This window comes from Cyprinus carpio, chromosome A13 (assembly GCF_018340385.1).
Source record: "Cyprinus carpio isolate SPL01 chromosome A13, ASM1834038v1, whole genome shotgun sequence".
Taxonomy (NCBI): domain Eukaryota; kingdom Metazoa; phylum Chordata; class Actinopteri; order Cypriniformes; family Cyprinidae; genus Cyprinus; species Cyprinus carpio.
The window spans coordinates 13,597,025-13,624,882 of record NC_056584.1 but is presented as its reverse complement, the minus strand read 5'-3'; the positions used below and the strand labels follow the sequence as shown (position 1 = coordinate 13,624,882).

General features: G+C 35.5%; 3 protein-coding genes across 12 annotated transcripts in view; 1 reads left to right on the top strand and 2 right to left on the bottom strand.

Moving 5' to 3' along the window:
- Positions 1–2,477, bottom strand: part of LOC109094255 (sorbin and SH3 domain-containing protein 1-like) — a 50,062-nt gene extending 47,585 nt beyond the window's left edge. For 3 of the 9 annotated variants that reach the window (XM_042768873.1, XM_042768876.1, XM_042768877.1), the window contains exon 1: positions 2,331–2,476. The gene's annotated coding sequence lies outside the window, so the exon portion shown is untranslated. Of the gene's footprint in view, positions 1–2,330 lie in introns of all 9 variants that reach the window. The other 6 variants (XM_042768875.1, XM_042768874.1, XM_042768880.1 and 3 more) reach the window with 4 other exon arrangements.
- A 553-nt stretch (positions 2,478–3,030) lies between these two features.
- LOC109082178 (phosphoinositide 3-kinase adapter protein 1-like) lies at positions 3,031–17,474 on the bottom strand. 2 transcript variants are annotated; one of them, XM_042768883.1, is made up of 17 exons: positions 17,024–17,474; positions 15,437–15,856; positions 14,694–14,917; positions 13,806–13,950; positions 13,476–13,618; positions 12,716–12,845; positions 11,956–12,152; positions 11,466–11,625; positions 11,154–11,222; positions 9,790–10,065; positions 9,344–9,406; positions 9,020–9,222; positions 6,607–6,667; positions 6,017–6,184; positions 5,826–5,911; positions 5,293–5,393; positions 3,031–4,007 (listed from the first exon to the last, which is right to left on the bottom strand). In XM_042768883.1, exons 2-17 carry the CDS (start codon positions 15,834–15,836, stop codon positions 3,896–3,898), a joined length of 2,538 nt encoding a protein of 845 aa, XP_042624817.1. In that variant the 5' UTR covers positions 15,837–15,856; positions 17,024–17,474; the 3' UTR covers positions 3,031–3,895. The 2 variants fall into 2 exon arrangements, with proteins under 2 accessions (XP_042624817.1, XP_042624818.1); XM_042768884.1 differs by having other exon boundaries at positions 5,826–5,896; positions 17,024–17,261.
- A 2,901-nt stretch (positions 17,475–20,375) lies between these two features.
- LOC109082159 (KIF-binding protein) lies at positions 20,376–26,185 on the top strand. The gene is made up of 7 exons (XM_042768885.1): positions 20,376–20,877; positions 20,977–21,075; positions 21,601–21,680; positions 21,773–21,956; positions 23,666–23,759; positions 24,749–24,861; positions 24,949–26,185. Exons 1-7 carry the CDS (start codon positions 20,425–20,427, stop codon positions 25,825–25,827), a joined length of 1,902 nt encoding a protein of 633 aa, XP_042624819.1. The 5' UTR covers positions 20,376–20,424; the 3' UTR covers positions 25,828–26,185.
- Positions 26,186–27,858: the final 1,673 nt, after the last annotated feature.

Here is a 27,858-nt window from a genome sequence, read left to right as displayed (position 1 = left end):
CTTATTTGAAATAGTTTAAATAGGCTAGCACAAATAAATAAATAGAACAAAGATGCAAATTAAATAAGGCTTTTTTTTCAGGTTTGGTGCTGTTTAAGTAAAGAAATGTAATCAACAAATGTAAAATATCAATGCATAGTGTTCACTGTCTAAATTATACAGATTAAGCTGCAAAATTAACTTGACAAACCTGCGTAAAAACTTTTATGCCATTATCAGTGCTAACAGAGCTGTAAAAATACTTAAAAATCCTGAGATATCATGGCCTCTCTATATGTAACAACCTGATGATCCTATAAGATCACTAATGTCAAATGTATTACTTTATCAAATCATTCACAAGAAAACTCATTCAGACAGTGTTTCACCACCAGTCTTTTGGGTGCCTGTTCATCACACTAGACAGTAATATGATTCTACAGAAAGCTTATAAAATATTAAGCAGCCAACACAAATTATTCATTATCTTTGTAAGGAGACAGCTACCAAAGACGCTGGCAGGAACTTCTCACAAATGTTGTAGTTTCTCACCTACTTAAGATTTTAATGTTGTTCACTTCCTCTTGAAATACTACATATCTCCTGTGCCAGAAAATGACGATAACATCACGTAGGTCTGGCACAGGTGTTGAGCTGAAACACCGGAGCGGAAAATTTTCACAGGGTGTGAGTTTTAAGGTGTGAGATGTTCTTTCTTTTCTTTGCTATTGTACAATCCCCTTGTCAGTGTTCTTCAATTAGATTACAACTACTTATAATAATAAGGAACATAACAGAACTTATAGTTATAACATTTTGCCTTGTGTTGATTGAAAACCTGCTGATGAACGATGCAGTTTATTTAACATTTATAAATACTAAGCGGTAAGCAATACAGAAGGCTATTTAACTTTAGTCTCTAATGCCACTAAACTATTTTTAAAGAAGGAAAAGTATGTTATTAAATTATGTCAGTTAGTTTACATACCTGTTGTTTGTTCTGGTGTACAACCAAATCTCTAAAAACAATTCCTATAAAGTAATTTAACCAGGTTAAATAATCATATAAAAGAACAAGAATAACCTTTGATTTTAAAATTTAAGAATTCTAAATTTAGGAATATTAAGAATATTCAAGTCTTCAATTTAAATAATTAGAATTTCTTAATTCTTCACAGAGATTTAGAATTTTGTTTAATGCATTGCCTTTGTGGTGGACAGTTTACTATGGGAAGTTTACATCAGCAAAAGTGACAACACAATTGAAACAAATGTCGCATAAAGAATAGAAATCATCCTCATTATACATTTACTATTATTTTATATATGCAGACTGTAATTACCAACAGTGTATATTTCTAAAAAACTGCTTGGTTTCTAGCTTGATTATGCTGATCACTTATGGTCTAGAGATGATGGATTAGATGAACTACCAGCCTGTGAGACTGAGATTGAGCTGGCAGACCATGATAAAGCTAGTTGGTAGACCACCGGAGCTGGTAGACTTTATACAAACCACCTTAAGATGAAAAAAAAAAGAAAAAAAGATAAAGCAGTAACTGTCTAGAAATTGAATACATTATTTTATATATTTAAATGTATGTGGGTTATAGCCTCAAAAAAAAAAAAAAAAAAAAAAAAAAAAAACTCAGGATGAGAGTGAAAAGCTTTTATCTGTGCTCCATCACGAATCTACCAAAAAAGTGTCCCACTTCTGCATAGTTCATCTACTGTATTCATCTGCCGCATACACCGCACTGCATTACTACTCATCCTAACATTCATCCTCGTAAATACAGGCAGTTAATCACTAAGATCTGGATAAATTGTCTTATGTGTCCAGTTTATTTATTTTATTTTTTCAAGCCTTCTAATACGATGGTTAAACTCGTGAAGATCGTTTCACTGTCCTGCTCTCTCCGCATATTCAGTCAATCCTATTCCTTATTTGGATGTCAAGTGCAGCCGAAGTCAGATCTCCTTTTCTGCAGAATACAAACACTCTCTATCCCATCTCATTTATCGGACAATTCATAAACGCTTGTGCTTTCAATAAGCACTGCAATTCATAGTGTCTGTCGCCCTTTACATCCGTCAATATAGCCATAAACTTATCATTATATAATAATATCACTAGTGTTGAAGTAACTGAAACACTAAGGCACGTTGCCGCACTTCTGCACTGCACATTTGTCATTTGCGGTTTATTATAATAAACCCTGGGTCAAAGAATAGTGCCCAAACGAAGTAAACACGCGAACTTTCCGTTTCAGTTTGATGTGAAATATCACTGAGGTATTCAAATACTGAGAATCTGGCTGAGAATGGAGCATGCGTTGCGTAATACTCACCTTTCTGAGGAAGCAGTCCAGGTTTCAGTAGTGATAACGCTGCTGCACGCTGCACAATTCAGTGACGGTCACCGCACGCCGCTCGCCCGAGCGTGGAGCCCCTCACGCTCTCATCTCAATATCACTGGAGTGGGAGGAGAGGGGCGTTCCGTAGAGGCACAGACGTTTAATCAAACTGAAGTTTCAGCAAAGGTGCATTTTCAACGCACATTTTAAATAACAATAATAAAAATAACAAAAATACTTTTAAATCATAGGCTACACATTATATTTAGTTAATATATTCCTAGTTTATATTAAATTGCAACAATGAACAATAAGCTAGTTTAACTTAGGTGTTAGACATATTAATTTTTTAGCGTTTTGGGGTAATAAGTTAGACTATTTTAATGTAAGTTATTTAAAATATTTTAAGTCGTCTTACGCCCCCCTTGGAAGTTTGCTGATGCCCTCTAGTGGTCCCAGGGCACTATAGTTTATAGAGGAGGTAAAAATAAATAAATAAATAATAATGAAATTAAATATAGATTTAAAAAAAAAAAATCAATAGAAAATCATTTTAATATAATTAATTATAATGGCACTTGTCAAACACCTCCGCTATACTCAGGCCAGCATTTATAAACAGAGCATAACAGACTTTAAAAGGTTAAAAAAAAAGAAAGAAAAAAGGACAACACAATATGGAAGAAAAGACTACTTCCAGTTAACCACGACTTTAATTAGTTTTGTCTTCATGGACTAACAAACATGAACACACACACGCACACAAACAAATACATACAAAACACACATCTTCCTTCTTCACACTGTGCATTCACACTTTTTATGCTGTTAAATACACTGTTTCTCTTCTTCTCTTTGGGTGATATATTACAGCCAGCAATATTATGTGAATACATCAATAAATATTTTTAAAACGCAGAAAACTATGCAACATTAAATCGCATCATCTCATGACCGATCACAGCCAACACAAACTGTATTTCAAATAGAACAAATGTTCAGATTAAAAACAAATGTAGGCAAATTCTTGAGTTTGCTGTTTGCTACTGAAGGCACTTCGAGAGCACAAACCAAATGGCTACATTGCGAACAAGTGACCATATGAAAAAAACCCTTAAACCTATTGCATAGCTTCAGCTGAAGATTTATAATTTAATAACTATAAACTAAGGTGATTGTTTGCATTGCAAGATGAGTCTAGATTAAAACACTTGAACACTGGATACTGATCCACTGGCTGTGTCTGAAACCACAGGCAGTATATGAAAAATAAGATAGCTTCAAGACTTCTGAATCTGATGTTTGCATAATATACTGTTTTCTACCTAGATGGCAGTTGGTAAAAAGAACATAAATGGCAAACCAGTTACCTGTAGAGTCACCTTCATGCAAAACCTCTGTAAGGTCACTGACTGATAGGGCAGCAAAGGAGCTGTCTTCAGTTTCGGACACAGCCAGTAGTTTCTGTTCCACCTTGAAGAGACTCACAGATCTCACAGGCTCAACAAGAAAAGTGCAGAGTCAAACAGAACGAAAGCCAGCCATGCTGAAGCAGGCCATCACCATGTGCGTCTTGGTATTGGTGGAGGTGGCATGGGCCTTTGCGCAGGCGTCTGATGAACAGGTCGGGATGGAGTCGATACATATCGCTCGTTTAGTATCTCTGTATTCCTAAGAGACAGAGCAGGTTAAATTTAAAATGAGCAATATACAAACTGAGCTCCAGACAAACCAGGGACATAGGTTACAACTATTAAACTTATATACCCTAATAAATAAATATCAATATATGTTGAGGTTTCTTTTTTTCTGGACGACTTTCTGTCTGTGGAGGCAAAGCTGAATTTTCAGCATCCATTACTCCAGTCTTCAGAGACACATCATCCTTCAGAGATTATTTCTTAATATTATAATTTTGAAAACAGATGTACTGCTTAGTATTTTTTTTTTGTGGAAACTGTGATACTGTAAATACTTTTCTTTTATGATTCTTTAATTAATAAAGTTCAAAAGAACACAATTCAATTTTATTATTTTCTTTTATTCTATATAATATTTATTTATTTACTTGCTTTATTTTTTTTTATGAGCTCATCCCAAATCTTTGAATAGTACAGTATGTTAGTTGCATGTTTCTCAAAACATATATTTAGTTTTTTACAAAGAAAGTTAAGTTTGAAAATCTCCCTTCGACTTACACTGATTTGCATACTGAACTGTGATTGGTTTTGTCTTCTTTGCATTATTGTAACCATTTATAGCCTCCTTAAAAGGCACAGTTCTAAACCTGGGTTGGATGTGCACAGATTGCATACCTTTCTAAAACTTCTCTAAATATATCATAGCTCCCATCAGCTAGGCAAGAATTAGCAGAGGATATGTGGCACCCACATCAGAGTGCGGATGTTCTTCACCCCCTCTCTGACACGATACCAATCCTCTGATGTCTGTGTTTGTGTATATTAGCTGCTGAAGATGTAGTGCATTCTGAACCCACTCTCCCACTCTCTCAAGATTTAAAGGTTGATGCTTTTACATATGATTAAGTTACTGATGGAAAGTTAAGCTTTCGCAAACTCTGGCGTTGTGGTTAAAATAGTTTAGCGATTGATGCTGTGGTTTGTCACATGGGGAGGTGTATGAGTTTCACACACGAACCACCTTCGCTTCACCTAAGTTTTATCCAGTCATCTGGTACATTCTTGCAGTGAAACTTTTCGAAAATAAAACTGGTCAAAGCCACAACTCTCTATGTATACATTTATGTATGTGTTCGCTCTGTACAACTTTGAATATAAAGACTCGCTGTATAAAATAACTCCTGAGTAAATGTATTTTTTACTTAGAGTTTGAAATATACTTCAGAATAGAGCTATGACAGAAAATGTGCATGTTTTTTCTGATTCCAACGCAGTTGGTTTTACCGGGTATTGTGTAAGCCATTTTAAACACGTACCTCTCTATTACACGTGGTGGGACCCTGGGTGGAGGGAGTACTGGTGGAGTATCCACTACGGGCCGGAAAGGCCGTGGAGGAAGTGGAATGTCTGGAGGCTCCTTAAACCATTAAGGTAAAGAGGATATGATCATTAAAAAAAAAAAAAAGGTGTAATAAGTTCATGGATGTTTTAATATTTGCTATTAAGGAAAATATTTTACTTTATGCCACTATATTTTAATATTACAATAATGTATAATTTATTATAGTTTTTGCGATCATTAAGATTTTTAAATGTTTTGGAAGAATTCACTAAGGCTATATTTATTTGATCAAAAATACAATAATATTATGAAATATTATTATAAACAAAAAACAGTTTTCAGTTCATTCCTGTGATGGCAAAGCTGCCATGATTCCAGCCTTCAGTGTCACATGATATAGTGACCTTTTTATCAATGTTGAAAACAGTTGTGCCGCTTAATCTTTTTGTAGAAACCATGCTACTTCTTTTCAGGAATCTTTGATGATGATTAAAGGAAAAAACTGACCTCACATTCCCCTTCCATCCCACTGCTGTTGCTAACGGTGCTCTGAATGCTCAATCTGTGACTGCTACTACCTGCACAGGTCAGACCTTCACAATTACATTGTAGAAAAACACCATACTTGTAAACATGGTTTTGTTCACAGTAATATCAGACGTTATTGTGTGAGATTAAAGAAGTTATTTATTACATACTAGAAGTGCTGGAGGTGCTTCCTGTCTGCCAGCTTCCTCTCTGCAGCGGTCTACCAACAGGAGGAGGTTGGGCAACCGAACGAGGTGTGGGTTCGTACACTGAGCAATTCATGTTCATTTGAGAGCTCCACTGACTGTTTGTTTGCATTGGTGCTGTAATCATAAGCTCTAATCGAAAAACAGAAAGACTCTTGAAAATAGACATAAAATATTCTGTTTTGTTTTATTCTAAAAGCTAAATGTCACAAAATGTAACAATCATTTTCTATGGCACCGGCAAAAAAAAAAAAAGCATTTAATTCATGTTTGTTATTTTTATGAGCCAGAAACAAAAATATATTTAAAACAGAATAAAAATTAAAATAAACACAATTAACTTTTTTCTTTGCAAATATAGGTAAAAACTATACAGTTAAGTTACTCCATGACAGCAATAAATACATAATTTTAAATGGACTAGGGGCTAAAATTCTTTTACACTTTTCATGCGGCATTAGTTCATCCTAAGAGTAATATGTAAACTTTTCTTGTACATTCTAATAGCAAGCCATGTTATATTGTAGAAAGAAAGGTGTCCTGCGTTTCCTTACCATTTGGCCCTTTGCCTTTACTGCGTCGAGTGATGCTGTCTCTTAATCTTTGTATATTTTCTGAAGAAAATAGAGAGACCGTTACAGAAACATCAGAGATGCTTATTTTATTTGTTAAGTCTATGTAGGGTTAACATGGAAATTGATATGCAAGGTCTCTAAATTATCCACATGATCAAAACTGCTGTACACAATCTACTACATGCCCTCAGATTGATAGTTCAAACCTTTTTTAGCAAGTAAAAGGTCTTTAAGTATAATTTTAAAATCGTCCTCCTACAGGTTGTAATACAGTAGTCATTCTGCTGTGAAATCTTTAATTATTTTCATAAATTAAATGTAAGAATAACTTTATTTTGTTAGTAATATTTCAAGATGAACACCTACTGGACTGAAGCAACTCTATCTAATTATCCACACAGCACTTTTTAGAAAAATAATGTTAAAATGGATCAAATTACATTACATTTACATTTAGTCATTTAGCAGGCGCTTTTATCCAAAGCGACTTACAAATGAGGACAATGGAAGCAATCAAAAACAACAAAAGAGCAATGATATATAAGTGCTATAACAAGTCTCAGTTAGCCTAAACACAGTACACGTAGCAAGGGCTTTTAAGTAATATAATAAATAAAAAGAAAACAGATAGAATAGAAAAATAATAGAGCAAGCTAGTGTTAGAGGTCTTTTTTTTATAATTGTATAATAAATGAAAAGAAAATAGAAAGAATACAAAAAGATTAGAAAGGTAGTTAAAATTTTTTTATTTTTTTTTTTCTAAATAGAATTAGAATAGTGAATGAAAAAGTAAGAGGGTCAAATAAAGATGGAAGAGATGTGTTTTAAGCCGATTCTTAAAGATGGCTAAGGACTCAGCTGCTTGGATTGAGTTGGGCATGTCATTCCACCAGGAGGGAACATTTAATTTAAAAGTCCGTAAAAGTGACTTTGTGCTTCTTTGGGATGGCACAATCAAGCGATGTTCACTTGCAGAACGCAAGCTTCTAGAGGGCACATAAGTCTGAAGTAATGAATTTAGGTAAAGGGGTGCAGAGCCAGTGGTGGTTTTGTATGCAAACATCAATGCCTTGAATTTTATGCGAGCAGCTATTGGTAGCCAGTGCAAAGTGATAAATAGAGGTGTGACGTGTATTCTTTTCGGCTCATTAAAAATTAATCTTGCTGCCGCGTTCTGGATTAATTGTAAAGGCTTCATAGAACTGGCTGGAAGACCTGCCAAGAAAGCGTTGCAATAGTCTAGCCTGGACAGAACAAGAGCTTGAACAAGGAGTTGTGCAGCATGTTCGGAAAGAAAGGGCCTGATCTTCTTAATGTTTAATAAAGCAAATCTGCAGGAACGGACAGTTTTAGCAATGTGGTCTAAGAAAGTTAGCTGATCATCAATCATAACTCCAAGGTTTCTGGCTGTTTTTGAAGGAGTTTTGGTTGATGTGCCTAACTTGATGGTGAAATTGTGATGAAACGATGGGTTTGCTGGAACCACAAGCAGTTCTGTCTTGGCAAGGTTGAGTTGAAGGGGATGGGTCCTTCATCCAGCAAGAAATGTCTGTTAGACAAGCTGAGATGCGAGCAGCTACCGATGGATCATCAGGATGGAATGAGAGGTAGATTTGAGTGTCATCAGCATAGCAATGGTATGAAAAGCCATGTTTCTGAATGACAGAACCTAATGATGCCATGTAGACAGAGAAGAGAAGTGGTCCAAGAACCCTGAGTAGTTAGATGTTGCGACTTGCACACCTCACCTCTCCAAGATACTTTGAAGGACCCTATCTGATAGGTAAGACTCAAACCATTGGAGTGCGGTTCCTGAGATGCCCTTTGTCAGTAGGGTTGACAGGAGGATCTGGTGATTAACCGTGTCAAAAGCAGCAGATAGATCAAGCAAGATAAGTATTGAAGATTTGGATTCCGCTCTTGCCAGCCTTAGGGCTTCAACAACTGAGAGCAAGGCAGTCTCAGTTGAAGGTCCACTTCTGAAGCCAGATTGGTTGCTGTCAAGGAGGTTGTTCTGTGTGAGAAAGGTAGAGACTTGGCTGAATACAGCTCGTTCAAGTGTTTTTGCAATGAAAGGAAGAAGGGAAACTGGTCTGTAGTTCTCTAAAAGAGATGGGTTGAGGGTGGGTTTTTTAAGGAGTGGAGTTATACGAGCCTGTCTAAATGATGAGGGGAAAACACCTGTATGAAGGGATGTGTTAATGATGTGAGTGAGTGCAGGTACAACTGCAGGAGAAATGGCTTGAAATATGACACATCAGGTTTTTGAGGAACATTTACTTGTATCTCTCATTCATTATTGTATTGTTGAATATGTTTTGCCCCCACAATAAAAACGACAGAGTTTTTTACATGCAGCACATATGCAAAAATCTGACTTGGAGTTACTTACCTGCTGGAAGCGGAGAGAGCGCCATCTTTTATCTTGATCAAACTGCCAAGCCTTGAACTCCTGCACTGCCTCTTCCACAGTCAGCTCACCCACCTTCACCCTCTCCTGTAGAGAGATGAGCTGCCTCTGTCCCGGGGTCTTCATGCCTGCATAGGGGTCATGGTCACTGCTCATGTTTCTGTCTCTCACCAGCCGTACAGGTGCTGCAAGAATGGATCATTTAAGCATGGAAATTTAGATGTATTTTTTTTAATTTAATGTTCCATAGTCTGCTCATATACACATATGACTCACAATCAGGCTCAAGAAACTTTTATACACTACCTAAAGAGGAATCACTTTCTGGCCGTTGACTGAGTGAGTATACAGGTTCCTTGAGAGAAAATACTGTAAAACAGGTCAAATTTAACCGAAATTACTATAAAGGTACTGTTTTCAGACTTAAGATTTACATTAAAAGAATAGTTCAACCAAAAATGAAAATTATGTCTTAATTTACTCACCCTCATATCGTACCAAAACTGTGCAGTATGACTTTCTTTCTTCGTGAAATACAAAAGAAGATATTTTGAAGAATGTTGATAACCATGTGGACTTTTACTGGGACTGTTTATTTACCAACATTCTTCAAATATCCTCTCTTGCATTCCACAAAAAAAATAAAAAAATAAAAGAAAGTCATACAGGCATAGAATGATATAAGAGGGAGTAAATGATGTTACACTAATATTAGAGCCTCTGTGTCTGCATAATGAACTTTTGGTTTGCACCTTTGGAAATGTAGGTTGTGTTCTCTTCTTGCTCTGGCAGGTTGGCTGGTCGTGGAATTGGTGCAGGTGGACGGTTGATTATTTCAGGGGTGGACTGTGGCTCCACTGTGTCATAAATTTGATCAGGGCAGCATGGGTTATACGGGTCCTCCTCTTCAACTTCCCCATAGATTTCCGCATTAAGGCCCATGTCATGGTATTCTTCATCATCCATTTCAGGTAATCTACCATTGATTGAAGTATGTTCCAAGGACTGCAAACTCTTGTCAGGTTGTGCTAAATGAAAACAATTAATGTTATTTGACAGCTGCAAATTGTACAACATCCAAGAATGTTTTATACCATTCAATAGCGTTTTTTTTGGCACGGGCGAACCGGGCAGGCAAAAAAAAATAATAATCCACTGCGCTGCCGCCATGGAGCGGTTCTATTATCTATCATTTCACTGTGTGGGGAATTGGCAAATTGGTGCCCGGGAAAGTTCCCCTCTGGGTCTCTCCCAAATGGAACGGACTTGCTGAGAAGGTGCGTTCCCCTCTGGGTCTCTCCCAAATGGAACCCCGGGAAAGTTCCCCTCTGGGTCTCTCCCAAATGGAACGGACAAGGGGGGAAATAGTGGGCTAAAGTCAGTCGCACCTCGAATTTCTACCAAATAACGCACATTTCATTCATAATATTATAAATACAAGCCTATAGTTCCTACACATTTTTGTTTTTCTGAATTGTGTGAAATGGCTAATAAAAATAGGTAATACAAAACGATTATGTGTTTTTCAAATGTTCTAATGAAGGATTTGTGCAATTGAGAAATATAATTTTCTCTTTCATTTATGTTGTTATAATAAAATATAACTGTTTGTGCAGAATTATGTTTTGTTTTGTTATGTTTTGTTTTGTTTTGTTTTGTTGGTGGGGGGGGTGGGGTTGGGCGCTCGAAAGCATCACGCCCAGGGTGTAACTCAATGTAGAACCGCCACTGAAACCATCTGTGTACCAGTCTACATCTTTATAAAAACCATATATTAGCAACTACGCACTATGCAAACAAGCTACATCCTGTGGCAGAGCGGTTCAAATACATACTAGCAGAGTAAGCTAAGTTGGCTAAACTAATTGAACTATTTCCAGATGTGTTACATTGCAAACATGAGGATAATATTTTAAGCCTTTACAAAACTGTTGTACAGTTGGTAATAATTCTTAGTAATAGGCTTTTTAATAAGTAAAGAGAGTTTTCACAGAAGTATATATGTTTAAAGGAAGACAAGATGAAAGGTGTCATCACACAGGGGAAAAAAGTGACAGAAGTCACATAGTCACACAAAAAACTGCTGTGTCATGGCCATCGTTTCTCATTGATGTACCTTCAAAAAACTTTCTCAGCATTGTCTCTGAGTTGGAGTCCTCCAGAGCACTTTCTATGTCATCATCCTCTGTAGAAACATTGTAGAAACAATTTTGTATACATAGTTTACAGCACATACCTTAAAAATCTAACAGTAGGCCTATAAAACATGTCTTATAATGCTTACATTATATTATCACATTATATATTCATAGGTTAGCAGTAGAAACAAAATATGCCTCAAAATGCTTTGACTTTATGCGATAATGACTATTGTTACTGTGCAAGGAAATATACACTAGAGTTTCGAAAGTAAATTTCATTCACAAACCCATCTCAGGATTAAGTTTCATCATAGACTCATAAACGTCCTCATTATCGAAATTGGTGATGAAATTTTCAGAAGCCATCAACATATCCTCATAGATATCCTCATTCCCAGAGGTGTTCTGAGATTCCTCCATGTGGGTCTTCACTAAATCTACTGTCTCCTGTTTTGTTTTATGAAAAAAGAAAAGAAAGATTGCATAAATAACTGGTCTTATTTCTGCTATACGAAAATGAAGACACATAGAAATACTGCTGTATAAATGCTGATTATTAACAGACCTATATAACATAATTACATCATTCCATTTCCATTACCAATGTTATGTGCAATGAAATTGCACATATCACTTTTACAGTGCTGTGATATTTAGTTTAACATTCAATAATAAATTTGTGTGTTCCCACAGGATTTTAGGAATTGGTTGACTCTGTTTACTTCAATTTGTTGTCAGTTACAGAAGTCATCAAGAACATTTACGCAATTAACTCACAACATATTTGTCCATAAACTGTCTTAAATCAGAGAAGCCACTCTTCTCAGCCAGTTTGTTAGGGTAATCTCCATCTTTGTTCATCACACTGTAGGCCTGCATGGCTCCGGGACACCGCATTAACAAAGACGTTAACTTTTTTAAGCCATACTTGGCCGAGAAGTGAAGCAGTGTTGGAAGTTCCACATTACTGTGATCTGAAAACAAAGAAATCTCTTTTCATTGTTGTTCAATAGAGTTTCCCGTCTTTAAAATAAAAAAAATTAAAAATTAAAAATTAAAGAGATAGTTCACCATCTCTTTTCATTTATTTTCAATACATTAAAACAAAAAAAAAAAAAAAAAAAAAATAAAAAAAATAAAAAATTAAACACAAAAATCAAAATTTGATGTTATCTGCTTACTTCCAGAGCATCCAAGATGTAGGTGACTTTGTACTGGTTTTGTTTGTCTATGTTTAATGACTCTCAAAGCCGTGATTCTCATCCACTTATATTATAGGAACGACAGACTGCAATGGTTTGAGTTAAAAATCTCTGTTTGTGTTCTATTGAAGAAACAAAGTCACCTACATCTTGGATGCCCTGGAGGTAAGCAGATAAACATCAAATTTTCATTTTTGGGTGAACTATCACTTTAACCATCCACACTAGTTCCTTAACTTGCTGTTATGTTATCTACCTCCATAAAAGACATTCATCATAAGCTAGACTTTTATAAACTATAACATAAGCAAGTTCTTATGAATTATATCACTTACTTGCTGGTGTATTATCTGCAATTTGACTTATTCCAAATACTTGTAATCCATTTAGAGGCATTCGTTCTTCCAGAGATTCTGCAAGCAAATTATCCAATGACTCGGGCACCTTTGATGTGATATCAAATGCCTGAAAATTGAGTATAATAAAATAAAAATAAAAATAAAAATTGGCTCAATATTAGTCTTTAAATGCAATGTCCTTTTCTGTAACTACTTTTAAAAAGGGCAAACATTATGGTCTGAATGCTAACATTTAGTGAATGATAATGAAATGTTAACTTCTGCTCCTGCTGCCTTGCATAAACTCTTTTAAAATGTCTAAAATTGACTTTATGTTTTCTTTTTTTTATTATTGTTACTGACTAAACAACAATTTACATAAAGCATCTTCCATTGCTGAATTCAGGACTGTGTGTTGCTGCTCAGGCATCTGTACGAGATCAGACCACCTGTGGGGCCGATACACTGTCACCGATATTTGACAAAATTACTACATATTATATTATTTAATGTGTTCATTTTATTTATACATTTTATCATAATATTAATTATTAATTAATTATGAGACATTAAATTTTTTCACAACACCATAATAATATGAAGCTATTTGAAACGATAAATATGAAAAGCGCTATGCAAATAAACTCCATTATCGCATTCACTCACAAGTCATTTCAGTTTATGTGATTCAAGTGCTCTGTTTTAATGTTTTAATCGATTGTTTAATCCAATTGTTTCGATTCGGTTTCATCATTACCTGACACATGAACTGCATTGGATCCATTGCTTTCTTTAGATACCTGCAAATTTCTTCCATTTCTGTGTAATATGTCACAGTTGTTGAACAGACCACAGATTCATTTTTATAAAGAGTCAATGAGACTTTTCCAGCTGGCATATCTAAGAAGAAAAAAAAATACTGTTTAGAAAACAACACTGACAAAGCCAAACACAAATTACACAAAGACAAAGCTTCTTTTTTAATAAATGAGCACATTAACAGGAAACAATATGTAAATTCAGTTGAAAGTGAAAAAGCATGGAGGAACTGATATGAAAAGTTCCTCTTTCTGTGTTTTTCTCTTACCAGGTGACTGTACAGAAACAATGTACTCGTTTACAAGAGTCCCAGGGAAACGCTGAGGTGTCGAGTACTGAGAGTGAAACTCCACCTCCAGTCTGCCCTCATCCACAATTTTCTTTACCATGATTATATAAATATTCACACGATTCTTTATGGGAACAAACAAATGGTGAGAAAATCATGAGACAGTGTCAAAGACGGTAACTGACATAGAGTAACATAAGATGATTGATGCTGATTCCGCAAATGCTTTTGAATGAAATGCTGAAACTATTGTTTGATACAGTGTAAACTTCTTTGATTTCACAAAATTCAAAAATAGCAATACTTTTCAAAAAAAGACGATAGAGTCAAAACATAGTTTTTAAAATATGAACAACACTGACATTATTTAAGCCATTATGTACACTAAAATATTGAAATGTCCACACCACAAGACATACTGGATAAAAATGTCTCTTCATCCATTCAGTTAAATTAGGCATAATTTGATTTATTACATTCTCAAATAATCAAATCTATTGATTTAAATACTCTACTTGGTAGAGTATTTAAGTGATTAGTAAAAACACCCTATGGGCAGGAACAAACATAGTCTATGAAGACAACAACTTCAATAGTGATTTACTTAAAAAGTACAGTATAGGCAGCTGTGATATTGTTTTTTTCATTTTATCACCAATCGCTGCTTCATCATCCATCTTTTAACAAGTCACTAAGTTAAGAATGGCTTAAATTATATAAATAAAGCTTCAGAGATGGGCACTGACTTCCTGTCTAATTTGAAAAGCACAAAAAAGTGTGATCTCAAACCATGTTAGCTTCTTGCAGACATATTCTTAGAAAAGTTTTCTATTTAGGTTTTGCATGCACTGTGTCCAAAGCACTTACCCCACAGAGTATTCTGTCTGGTTGGATGGTGAGGCAAGTTTGGTCATCTAGTGGCCCCGTGGCATTTGAAGAAGTTTGCTCAGTACGACAATCATCATCCCTAATCACCTGAATGTGTTCAGTCTCATCAGGTAATGTCTCGGGAATCTCTGATAATGTGAACTCATTCATTTGTTCTTCTAGTTCAATTTCATATGGATTCTGACGATTTTCAATAACAGATCCTACAATGAAAAATTAAATATTAAAATTTACCTCAGGTCGACCTCTTCATTTTTAGTAAGATTAATTCTGATCCACCATGCAAAAAAAATGTATTCTAAATAAAATAATAAAATAAAATAGACTACATAGTTACTTCAGGCCAACTGTTAGATTATGTACTTAGTATTTAGTAAAATTAATTATGATCCACCATGCAGAACTATTTATGGATAAAACTATTTAAAAATATAAATAAATAATAAAAATATAAATAAGAACAACAAAAATAATAAGAATATACAAATCTTACGTTTAAAAAATACAGTTGAATACAACACATATTTCTTAAAATTATATTCATATGCATTCTTTTGCAGTGTGTGTCAGTCTGTAGTGGAGTTATGTTAATGTTTTATATCTTTTAAGGACATCTTTGTATTTGTATTATTGTTGTTATTAAAGGTGAACAATAGTGCAAGTAATGAATATGTTCTTTGCTGAATGTGACATACTATATATAAAGTATAAGGAATACACACCATTATTAATGCACTCAAGGACAGCAGACACATATGCTGATGGTTCGTCTTCTGAATTGAGCTTTCTCCAATGCTCCCAGTGTTCAAAATAGTCCGCTGACACTTGCCTTTCTGATACACCACACAAAAAGGCAACAACTTTGCAAGGAGGCTGAAGAAGATCCCGGAAAGTGTCCTGCACTTCTGGGTTGTGCTGCATTTCTAGGAACGCAGCAGACAGCAAAAGCATGATGCACTTGCTTGAGCCAAACAACTCATGGTTTTTCATCCAAATCTCTTCATTCACATCATACAGAATGAGGGAGCCCTCCAGAAAGTTACATGATGCTAGCAATATTTGTTGTAGATACTCTGCCCATTCCTTGGCCTCACTGGTATGGACAATTAACACCTCACACATTGTGGAGTACCCAGGTTGTTCTGCAAAACAATGGATAATAAATAGAAGAATATGAAGAATATAAAATAATTTCTTGGTTCATCAATTACCACAATTAAAAGTTACACTGTAAAAAAGTTACACTGTCCTTGAAACGATTTTTACTCAGAAATGTCCTCAAAAATTTCGTAAATATTTACAAAGAAAAGGCAAGAAGTAGAAAGACTGAAATTTTCTTAAGAAACATACTCCAATAACCTTTGTTTGAAAAATATTTTTTAGTTTATGTAAACGTGAGGGAAAGTCAAATTCATTGTTTTCTTCTGCAAAACTGCAATTTAAATGAACTATGTTTGCATTCAAATCCAACCAAAGTATACTCCAAAGAGCTTGTTTAATTGCTGATTAGTGAATTAGTAAAGAACTGAATTCTAGCCATGTTGCAGGGGCTACATTATTAAGCTAGATACTTTTTGTCTTAGGATGATAGAGAAATAAGTTAGTAATTAGTCATCTTTTGTCTCCTAAAATCCTCTATTAATGGCACTCTGACATAGTGTCTGTGTACAAATAAAACTGGTTCACATGATATGAATGAAGAATTTACCAATGGAATTTTATGAATCAGGCTTGTTAACCTTGAAATAACATCCACTATATGACCGACATCAACACAACACAAATGATCAAATATGGTTTCAGTGCAAACCATTTAGTATGTCACCCACATTTGTGTGACTGTCCTGTTTGTGATCTAACCTGTCAGAGGAGAATTCACTTTTCCTGAAACTACTTTAGGTTTTCCACAGTACATCAGTAGTAGCCCCCTGAACCCATTCCACTTTGTATTGAGTTCGAGCACACACTTCAAGCAGATATATACAGAAACTCATCCTCTTACAGGAGTTGCAAAATTGTCTTTTGTATAATTTTTATTTCCCACAAAGTTAATGAATGTTAACGCAAATATACAGAAATACTTTTTTTTCAACTTCCTTATTACTTTCACCAAAATTATTGTTTTGCATCACGTAATCTCTATCATTTTCAAATTAAAAAAAAAACTTCTTTCAGTAATTTATTTAAATTCTAAAAAAGAATTGAGAACTACAATTCTTAACCTAAAGACCACACCAAGAAGATTTTGTTTGTTCAGGCGTAACATTTTACTGGTAATAAATGCTATCTTTATTTAAAAAATGACTCACCTTGTTCCTTGCTGAAGATAAGACTGTCAGGTTGTATTAAACAGTGGCTTGCTTCAGGTGGTGTATAGTGGCTGCACCTTCCCACAGTGGCTTTCCGTTTACCTCCGTTCTCAGTCAGCTTCTGATTAAATACGTTGCATATATGACTGCGGTGTAAGACCGATTTGCCTTCAGCTCATGACTTACATCTACTAAAAGAAACAGTCCATTTCCTGATGGTGGGTGGTAGCGTCACTTCCTAAAATACACAGCAACTGCTTAAACTCACATAGCCAGAGCTGCTGTAGGCTGCTGTGACTTTGTAAAACAGAAACAAAATTTCCCAGACAAGTTAGAAAACAGAAGTTCAGTAAAACTATAATGTAGCTTATATTTAAAACAGCCAGAACACTATACACAACAGTATACACATCTGTAAACATTTTTAAAGAGTTGCCAATTGAATCAAGAAACAAAAAACAAACAGTCAAGCAACAAACAACATCATGTTTCATAATGTTTCATTTCATTTATGTCTGAAATCTTTCATGGACTCCACACTGTAAATAAATAAATAAAATAATAATTAAAAAAAATAGACTGTAAAATATTGTAAAAATGCTACAGTTAGGGTTGTAGCTGACATTCCCAGAATTCTGTGAGAAACCTCACATTTGATGGGTTTTCATTGAAATGACTAGACTTTTCTTATCAGTTCTGAACATTGGGGTTTTGTATAATATTGTTTAATGAATGTTTATTGCATTATTTTGTGTGTTACAATGATGGTGTCTGGTAACATCTTGCACCTTGTACATATATATTAGTATTTACCTCAACTGTGGTGGACTTTGACTCATCATGTGGCTTTCTCTTTACCACCTTTGTTATTATGGTGTTTATCAGCATATGTTAAAGATACAAAACAGATTTTAGTAATTAGGTATATTAACATTATTTCAGTTAATAAAATACACATTTTTATACCGTAAATGTAAGCACAATCTGTAAAACTTAAAATGGTGCTAAAGTACTGACAACCACAGCTGCCTTTTTTCCTTTTTCTTTTTTTTTTTTTTTTTTTTTTTTACAATGCAGTTTAAACCCCCTGTTTTAGATTATTATTTGACTAGATGATTTTAGAGCTTTTTTAACTGGCCTTTAATTATTTATTTCGGTATGGGCAAATACAGAAACAATGTTAAAAAAACACTATAAAGTTCCTATTTAAAACCTTGCTATTCATGACATTACTCAACCCACTATTAACTAAAAGGAGGAACTAAAACACTGCAGCGCTTCAGGTACATTTGAGTCAGGTTAAAGCAAAATGTTGAAGTGAAACATACATTAATTGTGAGAATAAGGTGGAGATAAATTAGGACACACATGGTATTTACACTTTAAATATGAAAGACAATATAGGCAACATTTCTATAACGATTTCTGTGACTACAGTCAACATTTCTATGATTTTTGATACATGACCAGAAACCCTTGCAAATGTCATTCATCCCATGAGAGGTTTTATTCTCTGCTCAGTTGCACGCTCAAGAGAACAATCATGAACTTCTTCTTTAGTTAGCGATGTAAAACAAGAATCATACTGTGGGTGTTTTTCTTAAATGGACAGGGGACATTTAAATGAAAGGATCAGTTCACTTCCAGAATACAAAATTTCTTGATAATTTACTCACCCCCTCGTCATCCAAGATATTCATGTCTTTCTGTCTTTTTATTCTAGAAGTGAACTAATCTTTTAACATATCAAAACATCAGCAACTGACTAATATAAGAGGGCTGTAAACATTATAAAGAATATCTATATCTATATAATGTATGAAACATGTTAATAGCATAACAAGCACAAAAGCCACCTATTTACATAAAAAGTGTTCAGCCCATCTTGTTCAAATTTTAATAAAATTAGCTGTTAGATTTATAATGTTGGGGAATCTATAAGTCTATAAGTGTCATTTTCACTTTAACCCAGTAAACACTACCAAGGTAAAAACACAAACCCAACAGCTGCTGCAATCTGGTGTTTGTTGGCTAACAAGCAAAATGTTTAAATAGTGTCAACCGGATAGACAGAAGACAGAATTGCTGACATTTTATTACTTTGTCATTCATTTTTGTTAGCGTTACTTAGCACCAAGATACAAGATACTACATTATGTAGACTAATCTTTATCAACTTGTAATCTAACTTTGTGGTTACGCATCATTTGAAAACACTGTACCACCCATCTATCGTTTTGACAGTTTGTGGAGGTTCATCCGCACTTCAGTAGCATTTACACACATACACCAAACTTTGCAGTTTCTAAAAGGAAGGAAAGTAAAGGATGTGTGGCCAAGTATGGTGACCCATGCTTGGAAATTTTGCTCTGCATTGCACCCATCCAAGTGCACACACACAGCAGTGAGTGGACACACACACACACACACACACACAGCCTGTGAACACACACCCATTTTTGCTGGGCTCCCGGGGAGCAGTTGGGGGTTTGGTGCAATGCTCAAGGATCTCACCTGTCATGATATTGAGGGTGGAAGGGAGCACTGTACATTCCCTCCCCCCACCTACAATCCCTGCCAGTACCGTGACTCAAACCCGCAACCTTTGGGTCACAAGTCTGACTCTCTAACCAATATGCCACAACTGTCCCAGTTGGTTCCTGTCTATGTTCTGAAGGTTTTCACAGTGGTGTTTATTTCATATGTTATTCACCTGGCCTATATGACATTTTAACTCTAATATATCAACAACAAAAAATTATACAATAATTTTTAACCTGGCTTTGTCCACTGTTCAGATTTCTGTTCTGGAAATATATGCAAATTAGAGCATATTTAATTAGATAATGCCTCATTTACTGCTTTAAACATAATATTTCAGAAAACATGTAATATAAAACAACTGAAGTCTTAATGTACTGTGATTTATCAATGAGAAAGGGTGGTAAAAAAAATAATAATAATAAAATAAAATAAAAAAGTGCAATGTGCAAATGAGCAATCTTTATGTGCAGTTGAAGATATGGGCCAAATACTGGAAATATATCATGTAAGTAGACAAGTGGTCAAGAAGCCTGATTATGTCTGTGAAACACACTCACTGCTTGACCTGTAGATGGCGCCAGAATATCTGGAAGGTAGAAAGGGACAGTGACTGAACCAACAAAGGCAATGCCATATAAGCAGCCATATCAGAAGCTAGTAAATAAAATAAGATAGCTAGCAACATAATTGCGATTACAGCATAATTATGATATTAAATAAATATTTATTTTTAATAAAATATGTATTATAAATATTTGCATTAGTTCGTTTATTAAAGGTACACGAATACTAGAAGCTGTGCGTTGTTGACTGACCTCTGCTGGTGAACACTTGTCATCCCTCACCTCATAGAAATCATGGCTGCCCACCAGAGCACAGAGTGGAGGACCGTGTGCGAGAAATTCCGCCTGGCCCAGGAACTCTCCGAAATAGAGTCGAGAAAAGATCCTGAGAACAACCCTTTCCGATCGAAATACAAAGCTAGAGACCTGCTGAAGGAAATCCATTGTTCACTGGTAAAAATTCATATCGAGGAGGAGGAGGAGGGCGAGGATGACAATGAAGCAGATGGTGGGTCCATGCAGATAGCGGAGGGAGAACCGGGGAATGAATGCGGGAAAACGTGTACCGGAGACTCTCCCGCCGGTCTGCGAGCGGCCAGGCTCGCGGTGCTTCAGTACTATCTCGGCGTGAACCACATAGAGACCGAGGAGCTGTCCGCTGGAGAGCAGCATCTGATGAACTGCATGAAACTCATCGACAAGTGCACAACAACACGGGAGAACGTCTCGTTATTTATACAGGCCCGGGTAAATACACACTGCATAAATGAGCCCCTTCTCCTAAAAGCTTCATAGATAAATAAATGTGCGCTTTGGTGTGTGATGGTAACTTTGTTTTTTTGACAGAATCAGCTCGGCATTTTGTGGGCGGGAAGAGATGAAATCGAAAAAGCTCAAGGATTTCTGGAAATCGCCGAATCTATGTATTTGCTGTACATGAAAGAGGTGTGGGTGGCACGTTTTGTCCCAAAACCAAGTACCTACCAAAACATGCAGTGGCATTGTGTGACGAGTTCCGCATGACGTCACGTCTCCTCAATATTTGAGCATAACCTGATAACCCTAACCCCAAATGACGCACTTGAACGACGTATTCTACTGTCTAGTTCATGAATTGTATAAGATTATATTTGTGCATGAAGTGTGCAACATTTCACCTTTTGTTTTTATAAAAACAGCTTTTATTAACGTAACTTTTTTTAACGTTGACATTAATTTCTAAATCATTCTGATGGTATGCTGACTTCTAATAAGGTGAATGGGACAGGTTTCATAAACTCTTTCTTACTGGGAGAGGTGACAGGCCTAGACACCCCAATTAGGACAGAGATATATTTACTACAATGAATTTCACACTTAACTGTAGGGGCTCCAAAAAGTTTCAAAAATACATAAAACTACATACACTTACACATACAAGATGATAATGAAGTTTTGTGCTGACATTTGTTCCCTTTGTGTGCGTATCAGGATGGTCAACCACCACTGGATCTTCAAGACTATTTTGTGTCGGAGGGAGAAGAATTGTCCCAACAAGAGAAAATAAGAAGGTGATATATAATCTCCCTCCCCATGATCCCCTCTTTATTATTGTGCTTCCACGAATGTTTTAACCCCACTTTTTCCCTGTATGTGTCAGCAGGTTTGAAATGGCATATACACACACACTGTATTATCTGGCTCAAGTGTACAAGAATCTGGAGCAGTATGAGAGATCTGGACAGTACTGTCACAGTACACTACAGAGACAGCTGGAGTACAAGCAGTTCGTGCCGCTTGAGTGGGCCATTAATGCAGCCACACTGTCACAGTACTACATCACCAAGGTATGATGTATGTAGTGTGTGCTCCGTTTAGTTTAGTTGCCTTTTTCCATTGTGTTTAAAGTTATTTCTCAAGGTTTTTTTGTGTATCATGACTGGAGATGTCCTGATCATGTTTTTGGGCCTCTGATTTGATATATATGTGTGTATGTATATGTATATATATTTAAGAAATATATACATAAATATATACATGTATGTGTGTGCATTTATACATACATATTAGGGATTTGAGATCCGATGTGTCTCACGAGAATTTGACGATATCTTCACAAAACTATTTGCAGTGTTTACATTAGAGCTGCACGATTAATCGTTTAAAGATCATGATGTCGATTCAAACACCCACACAATCTTATTCCTGAATGACAACAATTCAGCTATGTCTATTGGGACTGTTTCACATCGCAAGTGTCGGTGGAGCGTGAGAAGCACGTTTTGTCGCTGCCCATGTTAATGAATCATTCAGACTGCTGCTGATCCAGAAAGAGCAACACAACCACACATCATTATTTCTGTGTTACAGACATTTAAATAACAGAAGTACTGGGGTAAAAGTTTCTCTAGAGTAGTGATCAAAATAAAAGCATCTTAACACTTGTATGTATTGTAATGCTTATACTCTTCCTCCAGGAGGAGGCGACAACTGCCCGTTTAAAAAAAGTATTTGTCATTCTTTCAGGAGATTCCAACTGTGAAACAAGTCTTTATGAATTGAGTCACCGACTCCTTCCTTGATTTTTTTTTTTTTTTTTTTTGTTCAAATGAATATATATATATATATATATTTTTTTTTTTTTCTTCTTCTTCTTCTTTTTTTTTTCTTTTCAAGACTTAAGCATTGAACATTTTATCAGAACCACTAGTAAATACATTTTTTTTTTGTTTAGTTTTCTAATCTTTTTTTCTTCAGAATCGTGAGAGAATCGTGATCTCCAATTTATAGAAATAAAAACATGATTCTCAATTTATCTAGAATCGTGCAGCTCTAGTTTACAAGTTGTTAATTATTGCATATAATTCATTAAAATAGAAGTTTAATTTTTATACAAGTTGATTTCAAAATGCACCTACATTTTTTTGTTTGTTTTTCATTTGAATAAAAGACTATTTTCCATATATATTTCATCATTGAGAATTTCTTTTAAAAAGTCAAATAATCTTGTCTCGTCTCATCTCGTGAGATAAGTGTCTTGCCCCCCAGCCCCCTCCACCCCCTTAATACATATAAATATACACAGTATGTAAACACAAACTTTTATTTTGGATGCAATTAATCGTGATTAATCGATTTGACAGCACAAATATAGATAAGGTTAGAAAGCATGAAGCTCACGGATGCCAGAATGTTAGTCAAGTCTGAAGCAAGATGTAACCCATAGTCAGAAGGCAGATAAAAAATAACCGATAAATAATTTAATTTCGAGTGAAGTGGAAGTTCGAATGTGTGTGTGAGGCACTTAAACAGACCTCATTGTTCCTTGCGCATCACACACACACACACACATTTGAGCATCATTTTCTTTTTTGTTAATGGTGATTGGCAAACCTACTGGAAGGTGCATAGTTAAAAAAAAAAAGCTTTAAAAATGCTTAATCAGCCCTGATCCCAAGTCTTGAGATTGGCTTGGGACATCCCTAATAATGACCTCCATGACTCTGTAGTCAAGGTCATGGTTATTAACTTTGTCTCTGTTGTCGTTGTATCACAGACACGGTACATGGAGGCTCGTCACTGTTTGGCTGCGGCTAGTGTCATTGCTACTCTTGCAGGAGAAATTCCCTCAGAAGCAGCTGCCAAAGAAAGTGGGTTCCTGTGTGGTGTTCATTCTTGTTTATTGTTGGATGTTGTGTATTTCCCTACATTTCCATTGCTTTACTGAATGCCATGTGATGGTTGCTAAATGAAAACCAAACTCCCTAATTTTAGGCCGTTCACATGTGGCCTTAGTTTCACTCATAACAAAACTTTTACTGTAATAATACTGTATTTTATTATAATAGTACTGAAACAATGGCATTTAACAAAACTCTGTCTGTTATTGTAACACTCATGCTTGTCAGTTGTTTCATATTTCATCAGATCCTGAGGTTGTACAAACCAACAAATTGTGGTTTGTACAACTTTGGCCAACAATACAGAACCTCTAACGTACAGAGATAAGATGTAAGTTAGTTTTGTACAGAGACTTCATGAAGTACAAAAAGGTTAAACCTACTAAACATCTTTAAAAGATCGAGAAAAGTGTTACAATGCTGCATTTGAAGCATGGGTCTAATGATGTTTACAAATGCAGAATCAATATAGTGTATAAAAACTACCATTCAAAAGTCTGGGGTCAGTATGATTTTTATGATATATATATATATTTTTTATTAGAAATTAATACTTTTATTGAGCAAAGATGCATTAAACTGATTAACAATGACAGTAAAGACATTTATAATGTTACAAAATATTTCTATTTTAAATAAATGCTGTTCTTTTGAGAAATTTCAAAAGAATTATCCCGAAAAAAAATATTAAGCAGCACAACTGTACTAATATTTCAGCATTGATGAAACAACAAATCATTATATTAGAATGATTTCTAAAGGATCATGTGACTGAAAACTAGAGTAATGCCTGCTGAAAATTCAGCTTTGACATCACAGAAATAAATTACATTTTAAAATATATTAAAATAGAAATCATCAAAGCTTTCCTTTTGTCTTTATAGCACGTTCTTTAAAATAAATACACGTAGGTTTGAAATTATATAAATTACAATGAATTATTATGAATGTTCCCAAAGGTGATGCTGAATGTGAAAAACGTGAAGAGCTCCTGCAGAAGCGAGCTGAAATTGCCAGATGCTGGATTAAATATTGCCTTAATCTGATGCAAGATGCTAAAAAACTTCTTGAGGTAGCCATGCATTTTTTTTTTCTTTTACATTTCGAGAGCTTTGACTTATTACTTTGACCTATCTAAGCATTTTCCATTGCTTCATAGGATAATATCGGAGAACTAGACTTAGATCGGCAGGAAGAATTGAAGAGGGCACGTCAGAATGAAGAGGAAGAAAAAGAGAAGGGAAGAAAAAGCGCCATCCTTTTTGGTTCGAGCGATACCTTTGACTCCATTTGCAGCCTGGAAGAGAAAATAAGCAGCATGCTTCCACTAGACTTTGAAGAAGCCCGTAGCATCTTTCTGGTGGGTCAAAGCTACGTGGCCCAGGCCAAAGAGTATTTTGCAATGGATGGTCACGTGACAGATCACATTGAGATCTTGCAGGACCATAGCGCTCTCTTCAAGGTCCTGGCCTTCTTTGAACAGGATCTAGAACGCCGCTGTAAAATGCACAAACGTCGCGTCGACCTGCTGGAGCCAATCTGCAAGGATTTGAATGCTCAGTACTATTTGTTAATCTGCCGACAGCTGCAGTTTGAACTTGCAGAATCCTATTATGAGATGATGGACCTGAAGTTGGCTGTAGCTGACAAACAGGATCAGCCAGATGTGCACACCATAAAGAAGTTTAACAACCTGTGTTCCTCCTCTATGAAGTATTATCAGATGTTCCTCGACTCCATCCGCTCACCAGAGGGCAAGTTTCCTGAAAAGCTCGAGGATGAGGTGTTAAGACCTGCACTGGTGGCCAAATTCCGTGTCGCCAGATTACAGTCCAAGCTTATTTCCAATAACCTGGCCACCCAACTGGAGAATCTCAACCACTCCCTGGAGTCATACAGTTTCATAGTGCAATACTGTGAGGAGAACCCAGAAGCCAAGAAGGCTGTTGAAACCGAGCTAGAGTTGAGTAATGAGATGGTCTCCCTGCTTCCTCTTAAGATCAACAGAATTAGATCCAATATGGCCTCCTGCAACTAACAGGCTGTTGAAAACAGTTCATTGTTGCCCCTCATATAAATACGAACACCTGACAAATATACACTACCACTTGTTCATTGCCAGATCTAATGAGCCTTCGTAGGACCACCTTGTAAGAAACTCCTTCAACTGGAGAACCATTTATCACAATCTCTTGTGGACTGATGTAACTGCATGATTTACAGTCACTAATTTATTTTCATTGTGCAATGTACAATTGTATTTAATGCTGTAAAATGTTTATTTCAAATATTATGATTGATATGTTTAGCTGGTCCAAGATTTAAGATATAACTGTACTAATATTCAAGCATTTTATGCCAATAAACATGGAATAATAATAATAAAAAAACTTTTGTCTTATTCAGTCAAGACAAAATTCAGCTTATTCAGAGTACATTAAAGGAATGGCTTACCCAAAAATCAAAATTTGCTGAAAATGTACTCACCCTCAGGCCATCCAAGATGTGGATGAGTTTGTTTCTTTGTCATAACAGATTTGAAGAAATGTAGCATCACATCAATTCATCTGCAGTAAATAGGTGCCATCAGAACGATTGTCCAAACAGCTGATAAAAACATCACAAGAATCCATAAGTATCTTACTCCAGGTCATAAATTAAACTTTTGTGCTGTAAAAAGCTGCATGTTAGTACGAAACAAATTCATCATTAAGGCATTTTAACTATTTAAGTCATTCATAATCTAATGCTTGCTTCAGTGAAAAGGTCCATCTGCTTTCCTCCTGCATCAAAATCCACCAACACATTTTACCAGTAAACGGTGTTTGATCTGTGCATATTTCTCTCCTGATTCAGACGAGACTACATTTCACTGGATAGAGCAATATTATGGATAGAGAACTCAAGTTAAAAACATTTAAATGTTTGTGTAAACTATTCCTTTAATTGTACATTTCCATTTACACACACACACACACACACACGCGGCTTAGTTTAGCAGCCAACATTGTGCAGCCACAGCCATTGTAGCTGGCAGATTATGCGGCTGAATGCAAAGAGGAAAGTACCAGAGACCACATTGCCTGTGCCATTTCAATGAGTTCATGTAGCAAAAATACTAAGAAATCTTTAAAAAAAAAAAAAACTAGAAATTCTAGTGGTTTATAGTGTACAAGATAAGAAAAGCATTCATAAAATGAGCTGATTTCACAGAGAGAACTGTGCAACTAACGGCTGTTTTCAAAAGACGGTTGGCCCGCAAAGTATAACCTAAACTTACTGCATTTCCTTCTCTAAATATTTCAGTAATTCTGGTGCTTCTCTTTATTGTTATGCTATATCTGTTGTATATTCATGTAATAAACAAATAATATCAAATAATTACCAGGAGGGATGCGGTTGTATGCCATGTTTTCACAAAAAAAAAATCTGCAATAAGAGACTTGCTGCAGTTTCAAATTGTTTATTAAATTATAATCCAATAAAACCCAGTGGTTTTGTGTCTATAATAATCCTTCCAGTTTGTGTGATCAGTTTTAGGTTAGGTTAAACCAAAGAAACCTTTTGCGTGGTTGTTATAGTCACAAAGAAAGAAATACACTGAATGTTGTCATAGCTTTATCTGAGTAACCGTAAAGAAGAGATGCAGAGAGTGCATTATGTGTTTTAGTCAAGTCTCTGCAAGGAACAATAGGCCTATGTCTTGCTCAGAGGAAGCTCTACCAAACCGAAATGACATGCTCTGTTCTTGAGATACATGTATCTGATCATTATACTTGAAATATGAGTAAATGTCCTGTGTGTGTTTGGGACTCTGTCTCTCAGTCATCTTCAGTCTGAGAAATAAACAAACTTCATATGCCGAACTTAGCCAAGAGTTAAGTATATGGTTTGACAGACACCAAACTCGATGTACATTCCATCTCAGTGCCATTTAAAACATGAAGATTGTTTTGAAACATTATGAAACACCTTCTTCATGTACAACTAAGTTTTAGGTCTCCTTTATTATCTAAATCAGTTGCCAGGTCATTTCCATAGGCCTACGTTATATTTAATACTGTACATT

What these genes read in the sequence shown, in the direction of transcription:
- LOC109082178 (XM_042768883.1), bottom strand. Translation starts at nt 15,836, where the DNA reads ATGTGTGAGGTGTTAATTGTCCATACCAGTGAGGCCAAGGAATGGGCA. An exon ending in CAATGCAGTTCATGTGTCAG is followed by an intron (nt 12,846 to 13,475) that starts GTAATGATGAAA and finishes CTCAATTTTCAG; the next exon opens with GCATTTGATATCACATCAAA. An exon ending in CACAACCTACATTTCCAAAG is followed by an intron (nt 9,407 to 9,789) that starts GTGCAAACCAAA and finishes CCTGTTTTACAG; the next exon opens with TATTTTCTCTCAAGGAACCT.
- LOC109082159 (XM_042768885.1), top strand. Translation starts at nt 20,425, where the DNA reads ATGGCTGCCCACCAGAGCACAGAGTGGAGGACCGTGTGCGAGAAATTC. An exon ending in ATTTGCTGTACATGAAAGAG is followed by an intron (nt 21,076 to 21,600) that starts GTGTGGGTGGCA and finishes TGTGCGTATCAG; the next exon opens with GATGGTCAACCACCACTGGA. An exon ending in ATGCTAAAAAACTTCTTGAG is followed by an intron (nt 24,862 to 24,948) that starts GTAGCCATGCAT and finishes ATTGCTTCATAG; the next exon opens with GATAATATCGGAGAACTAGA.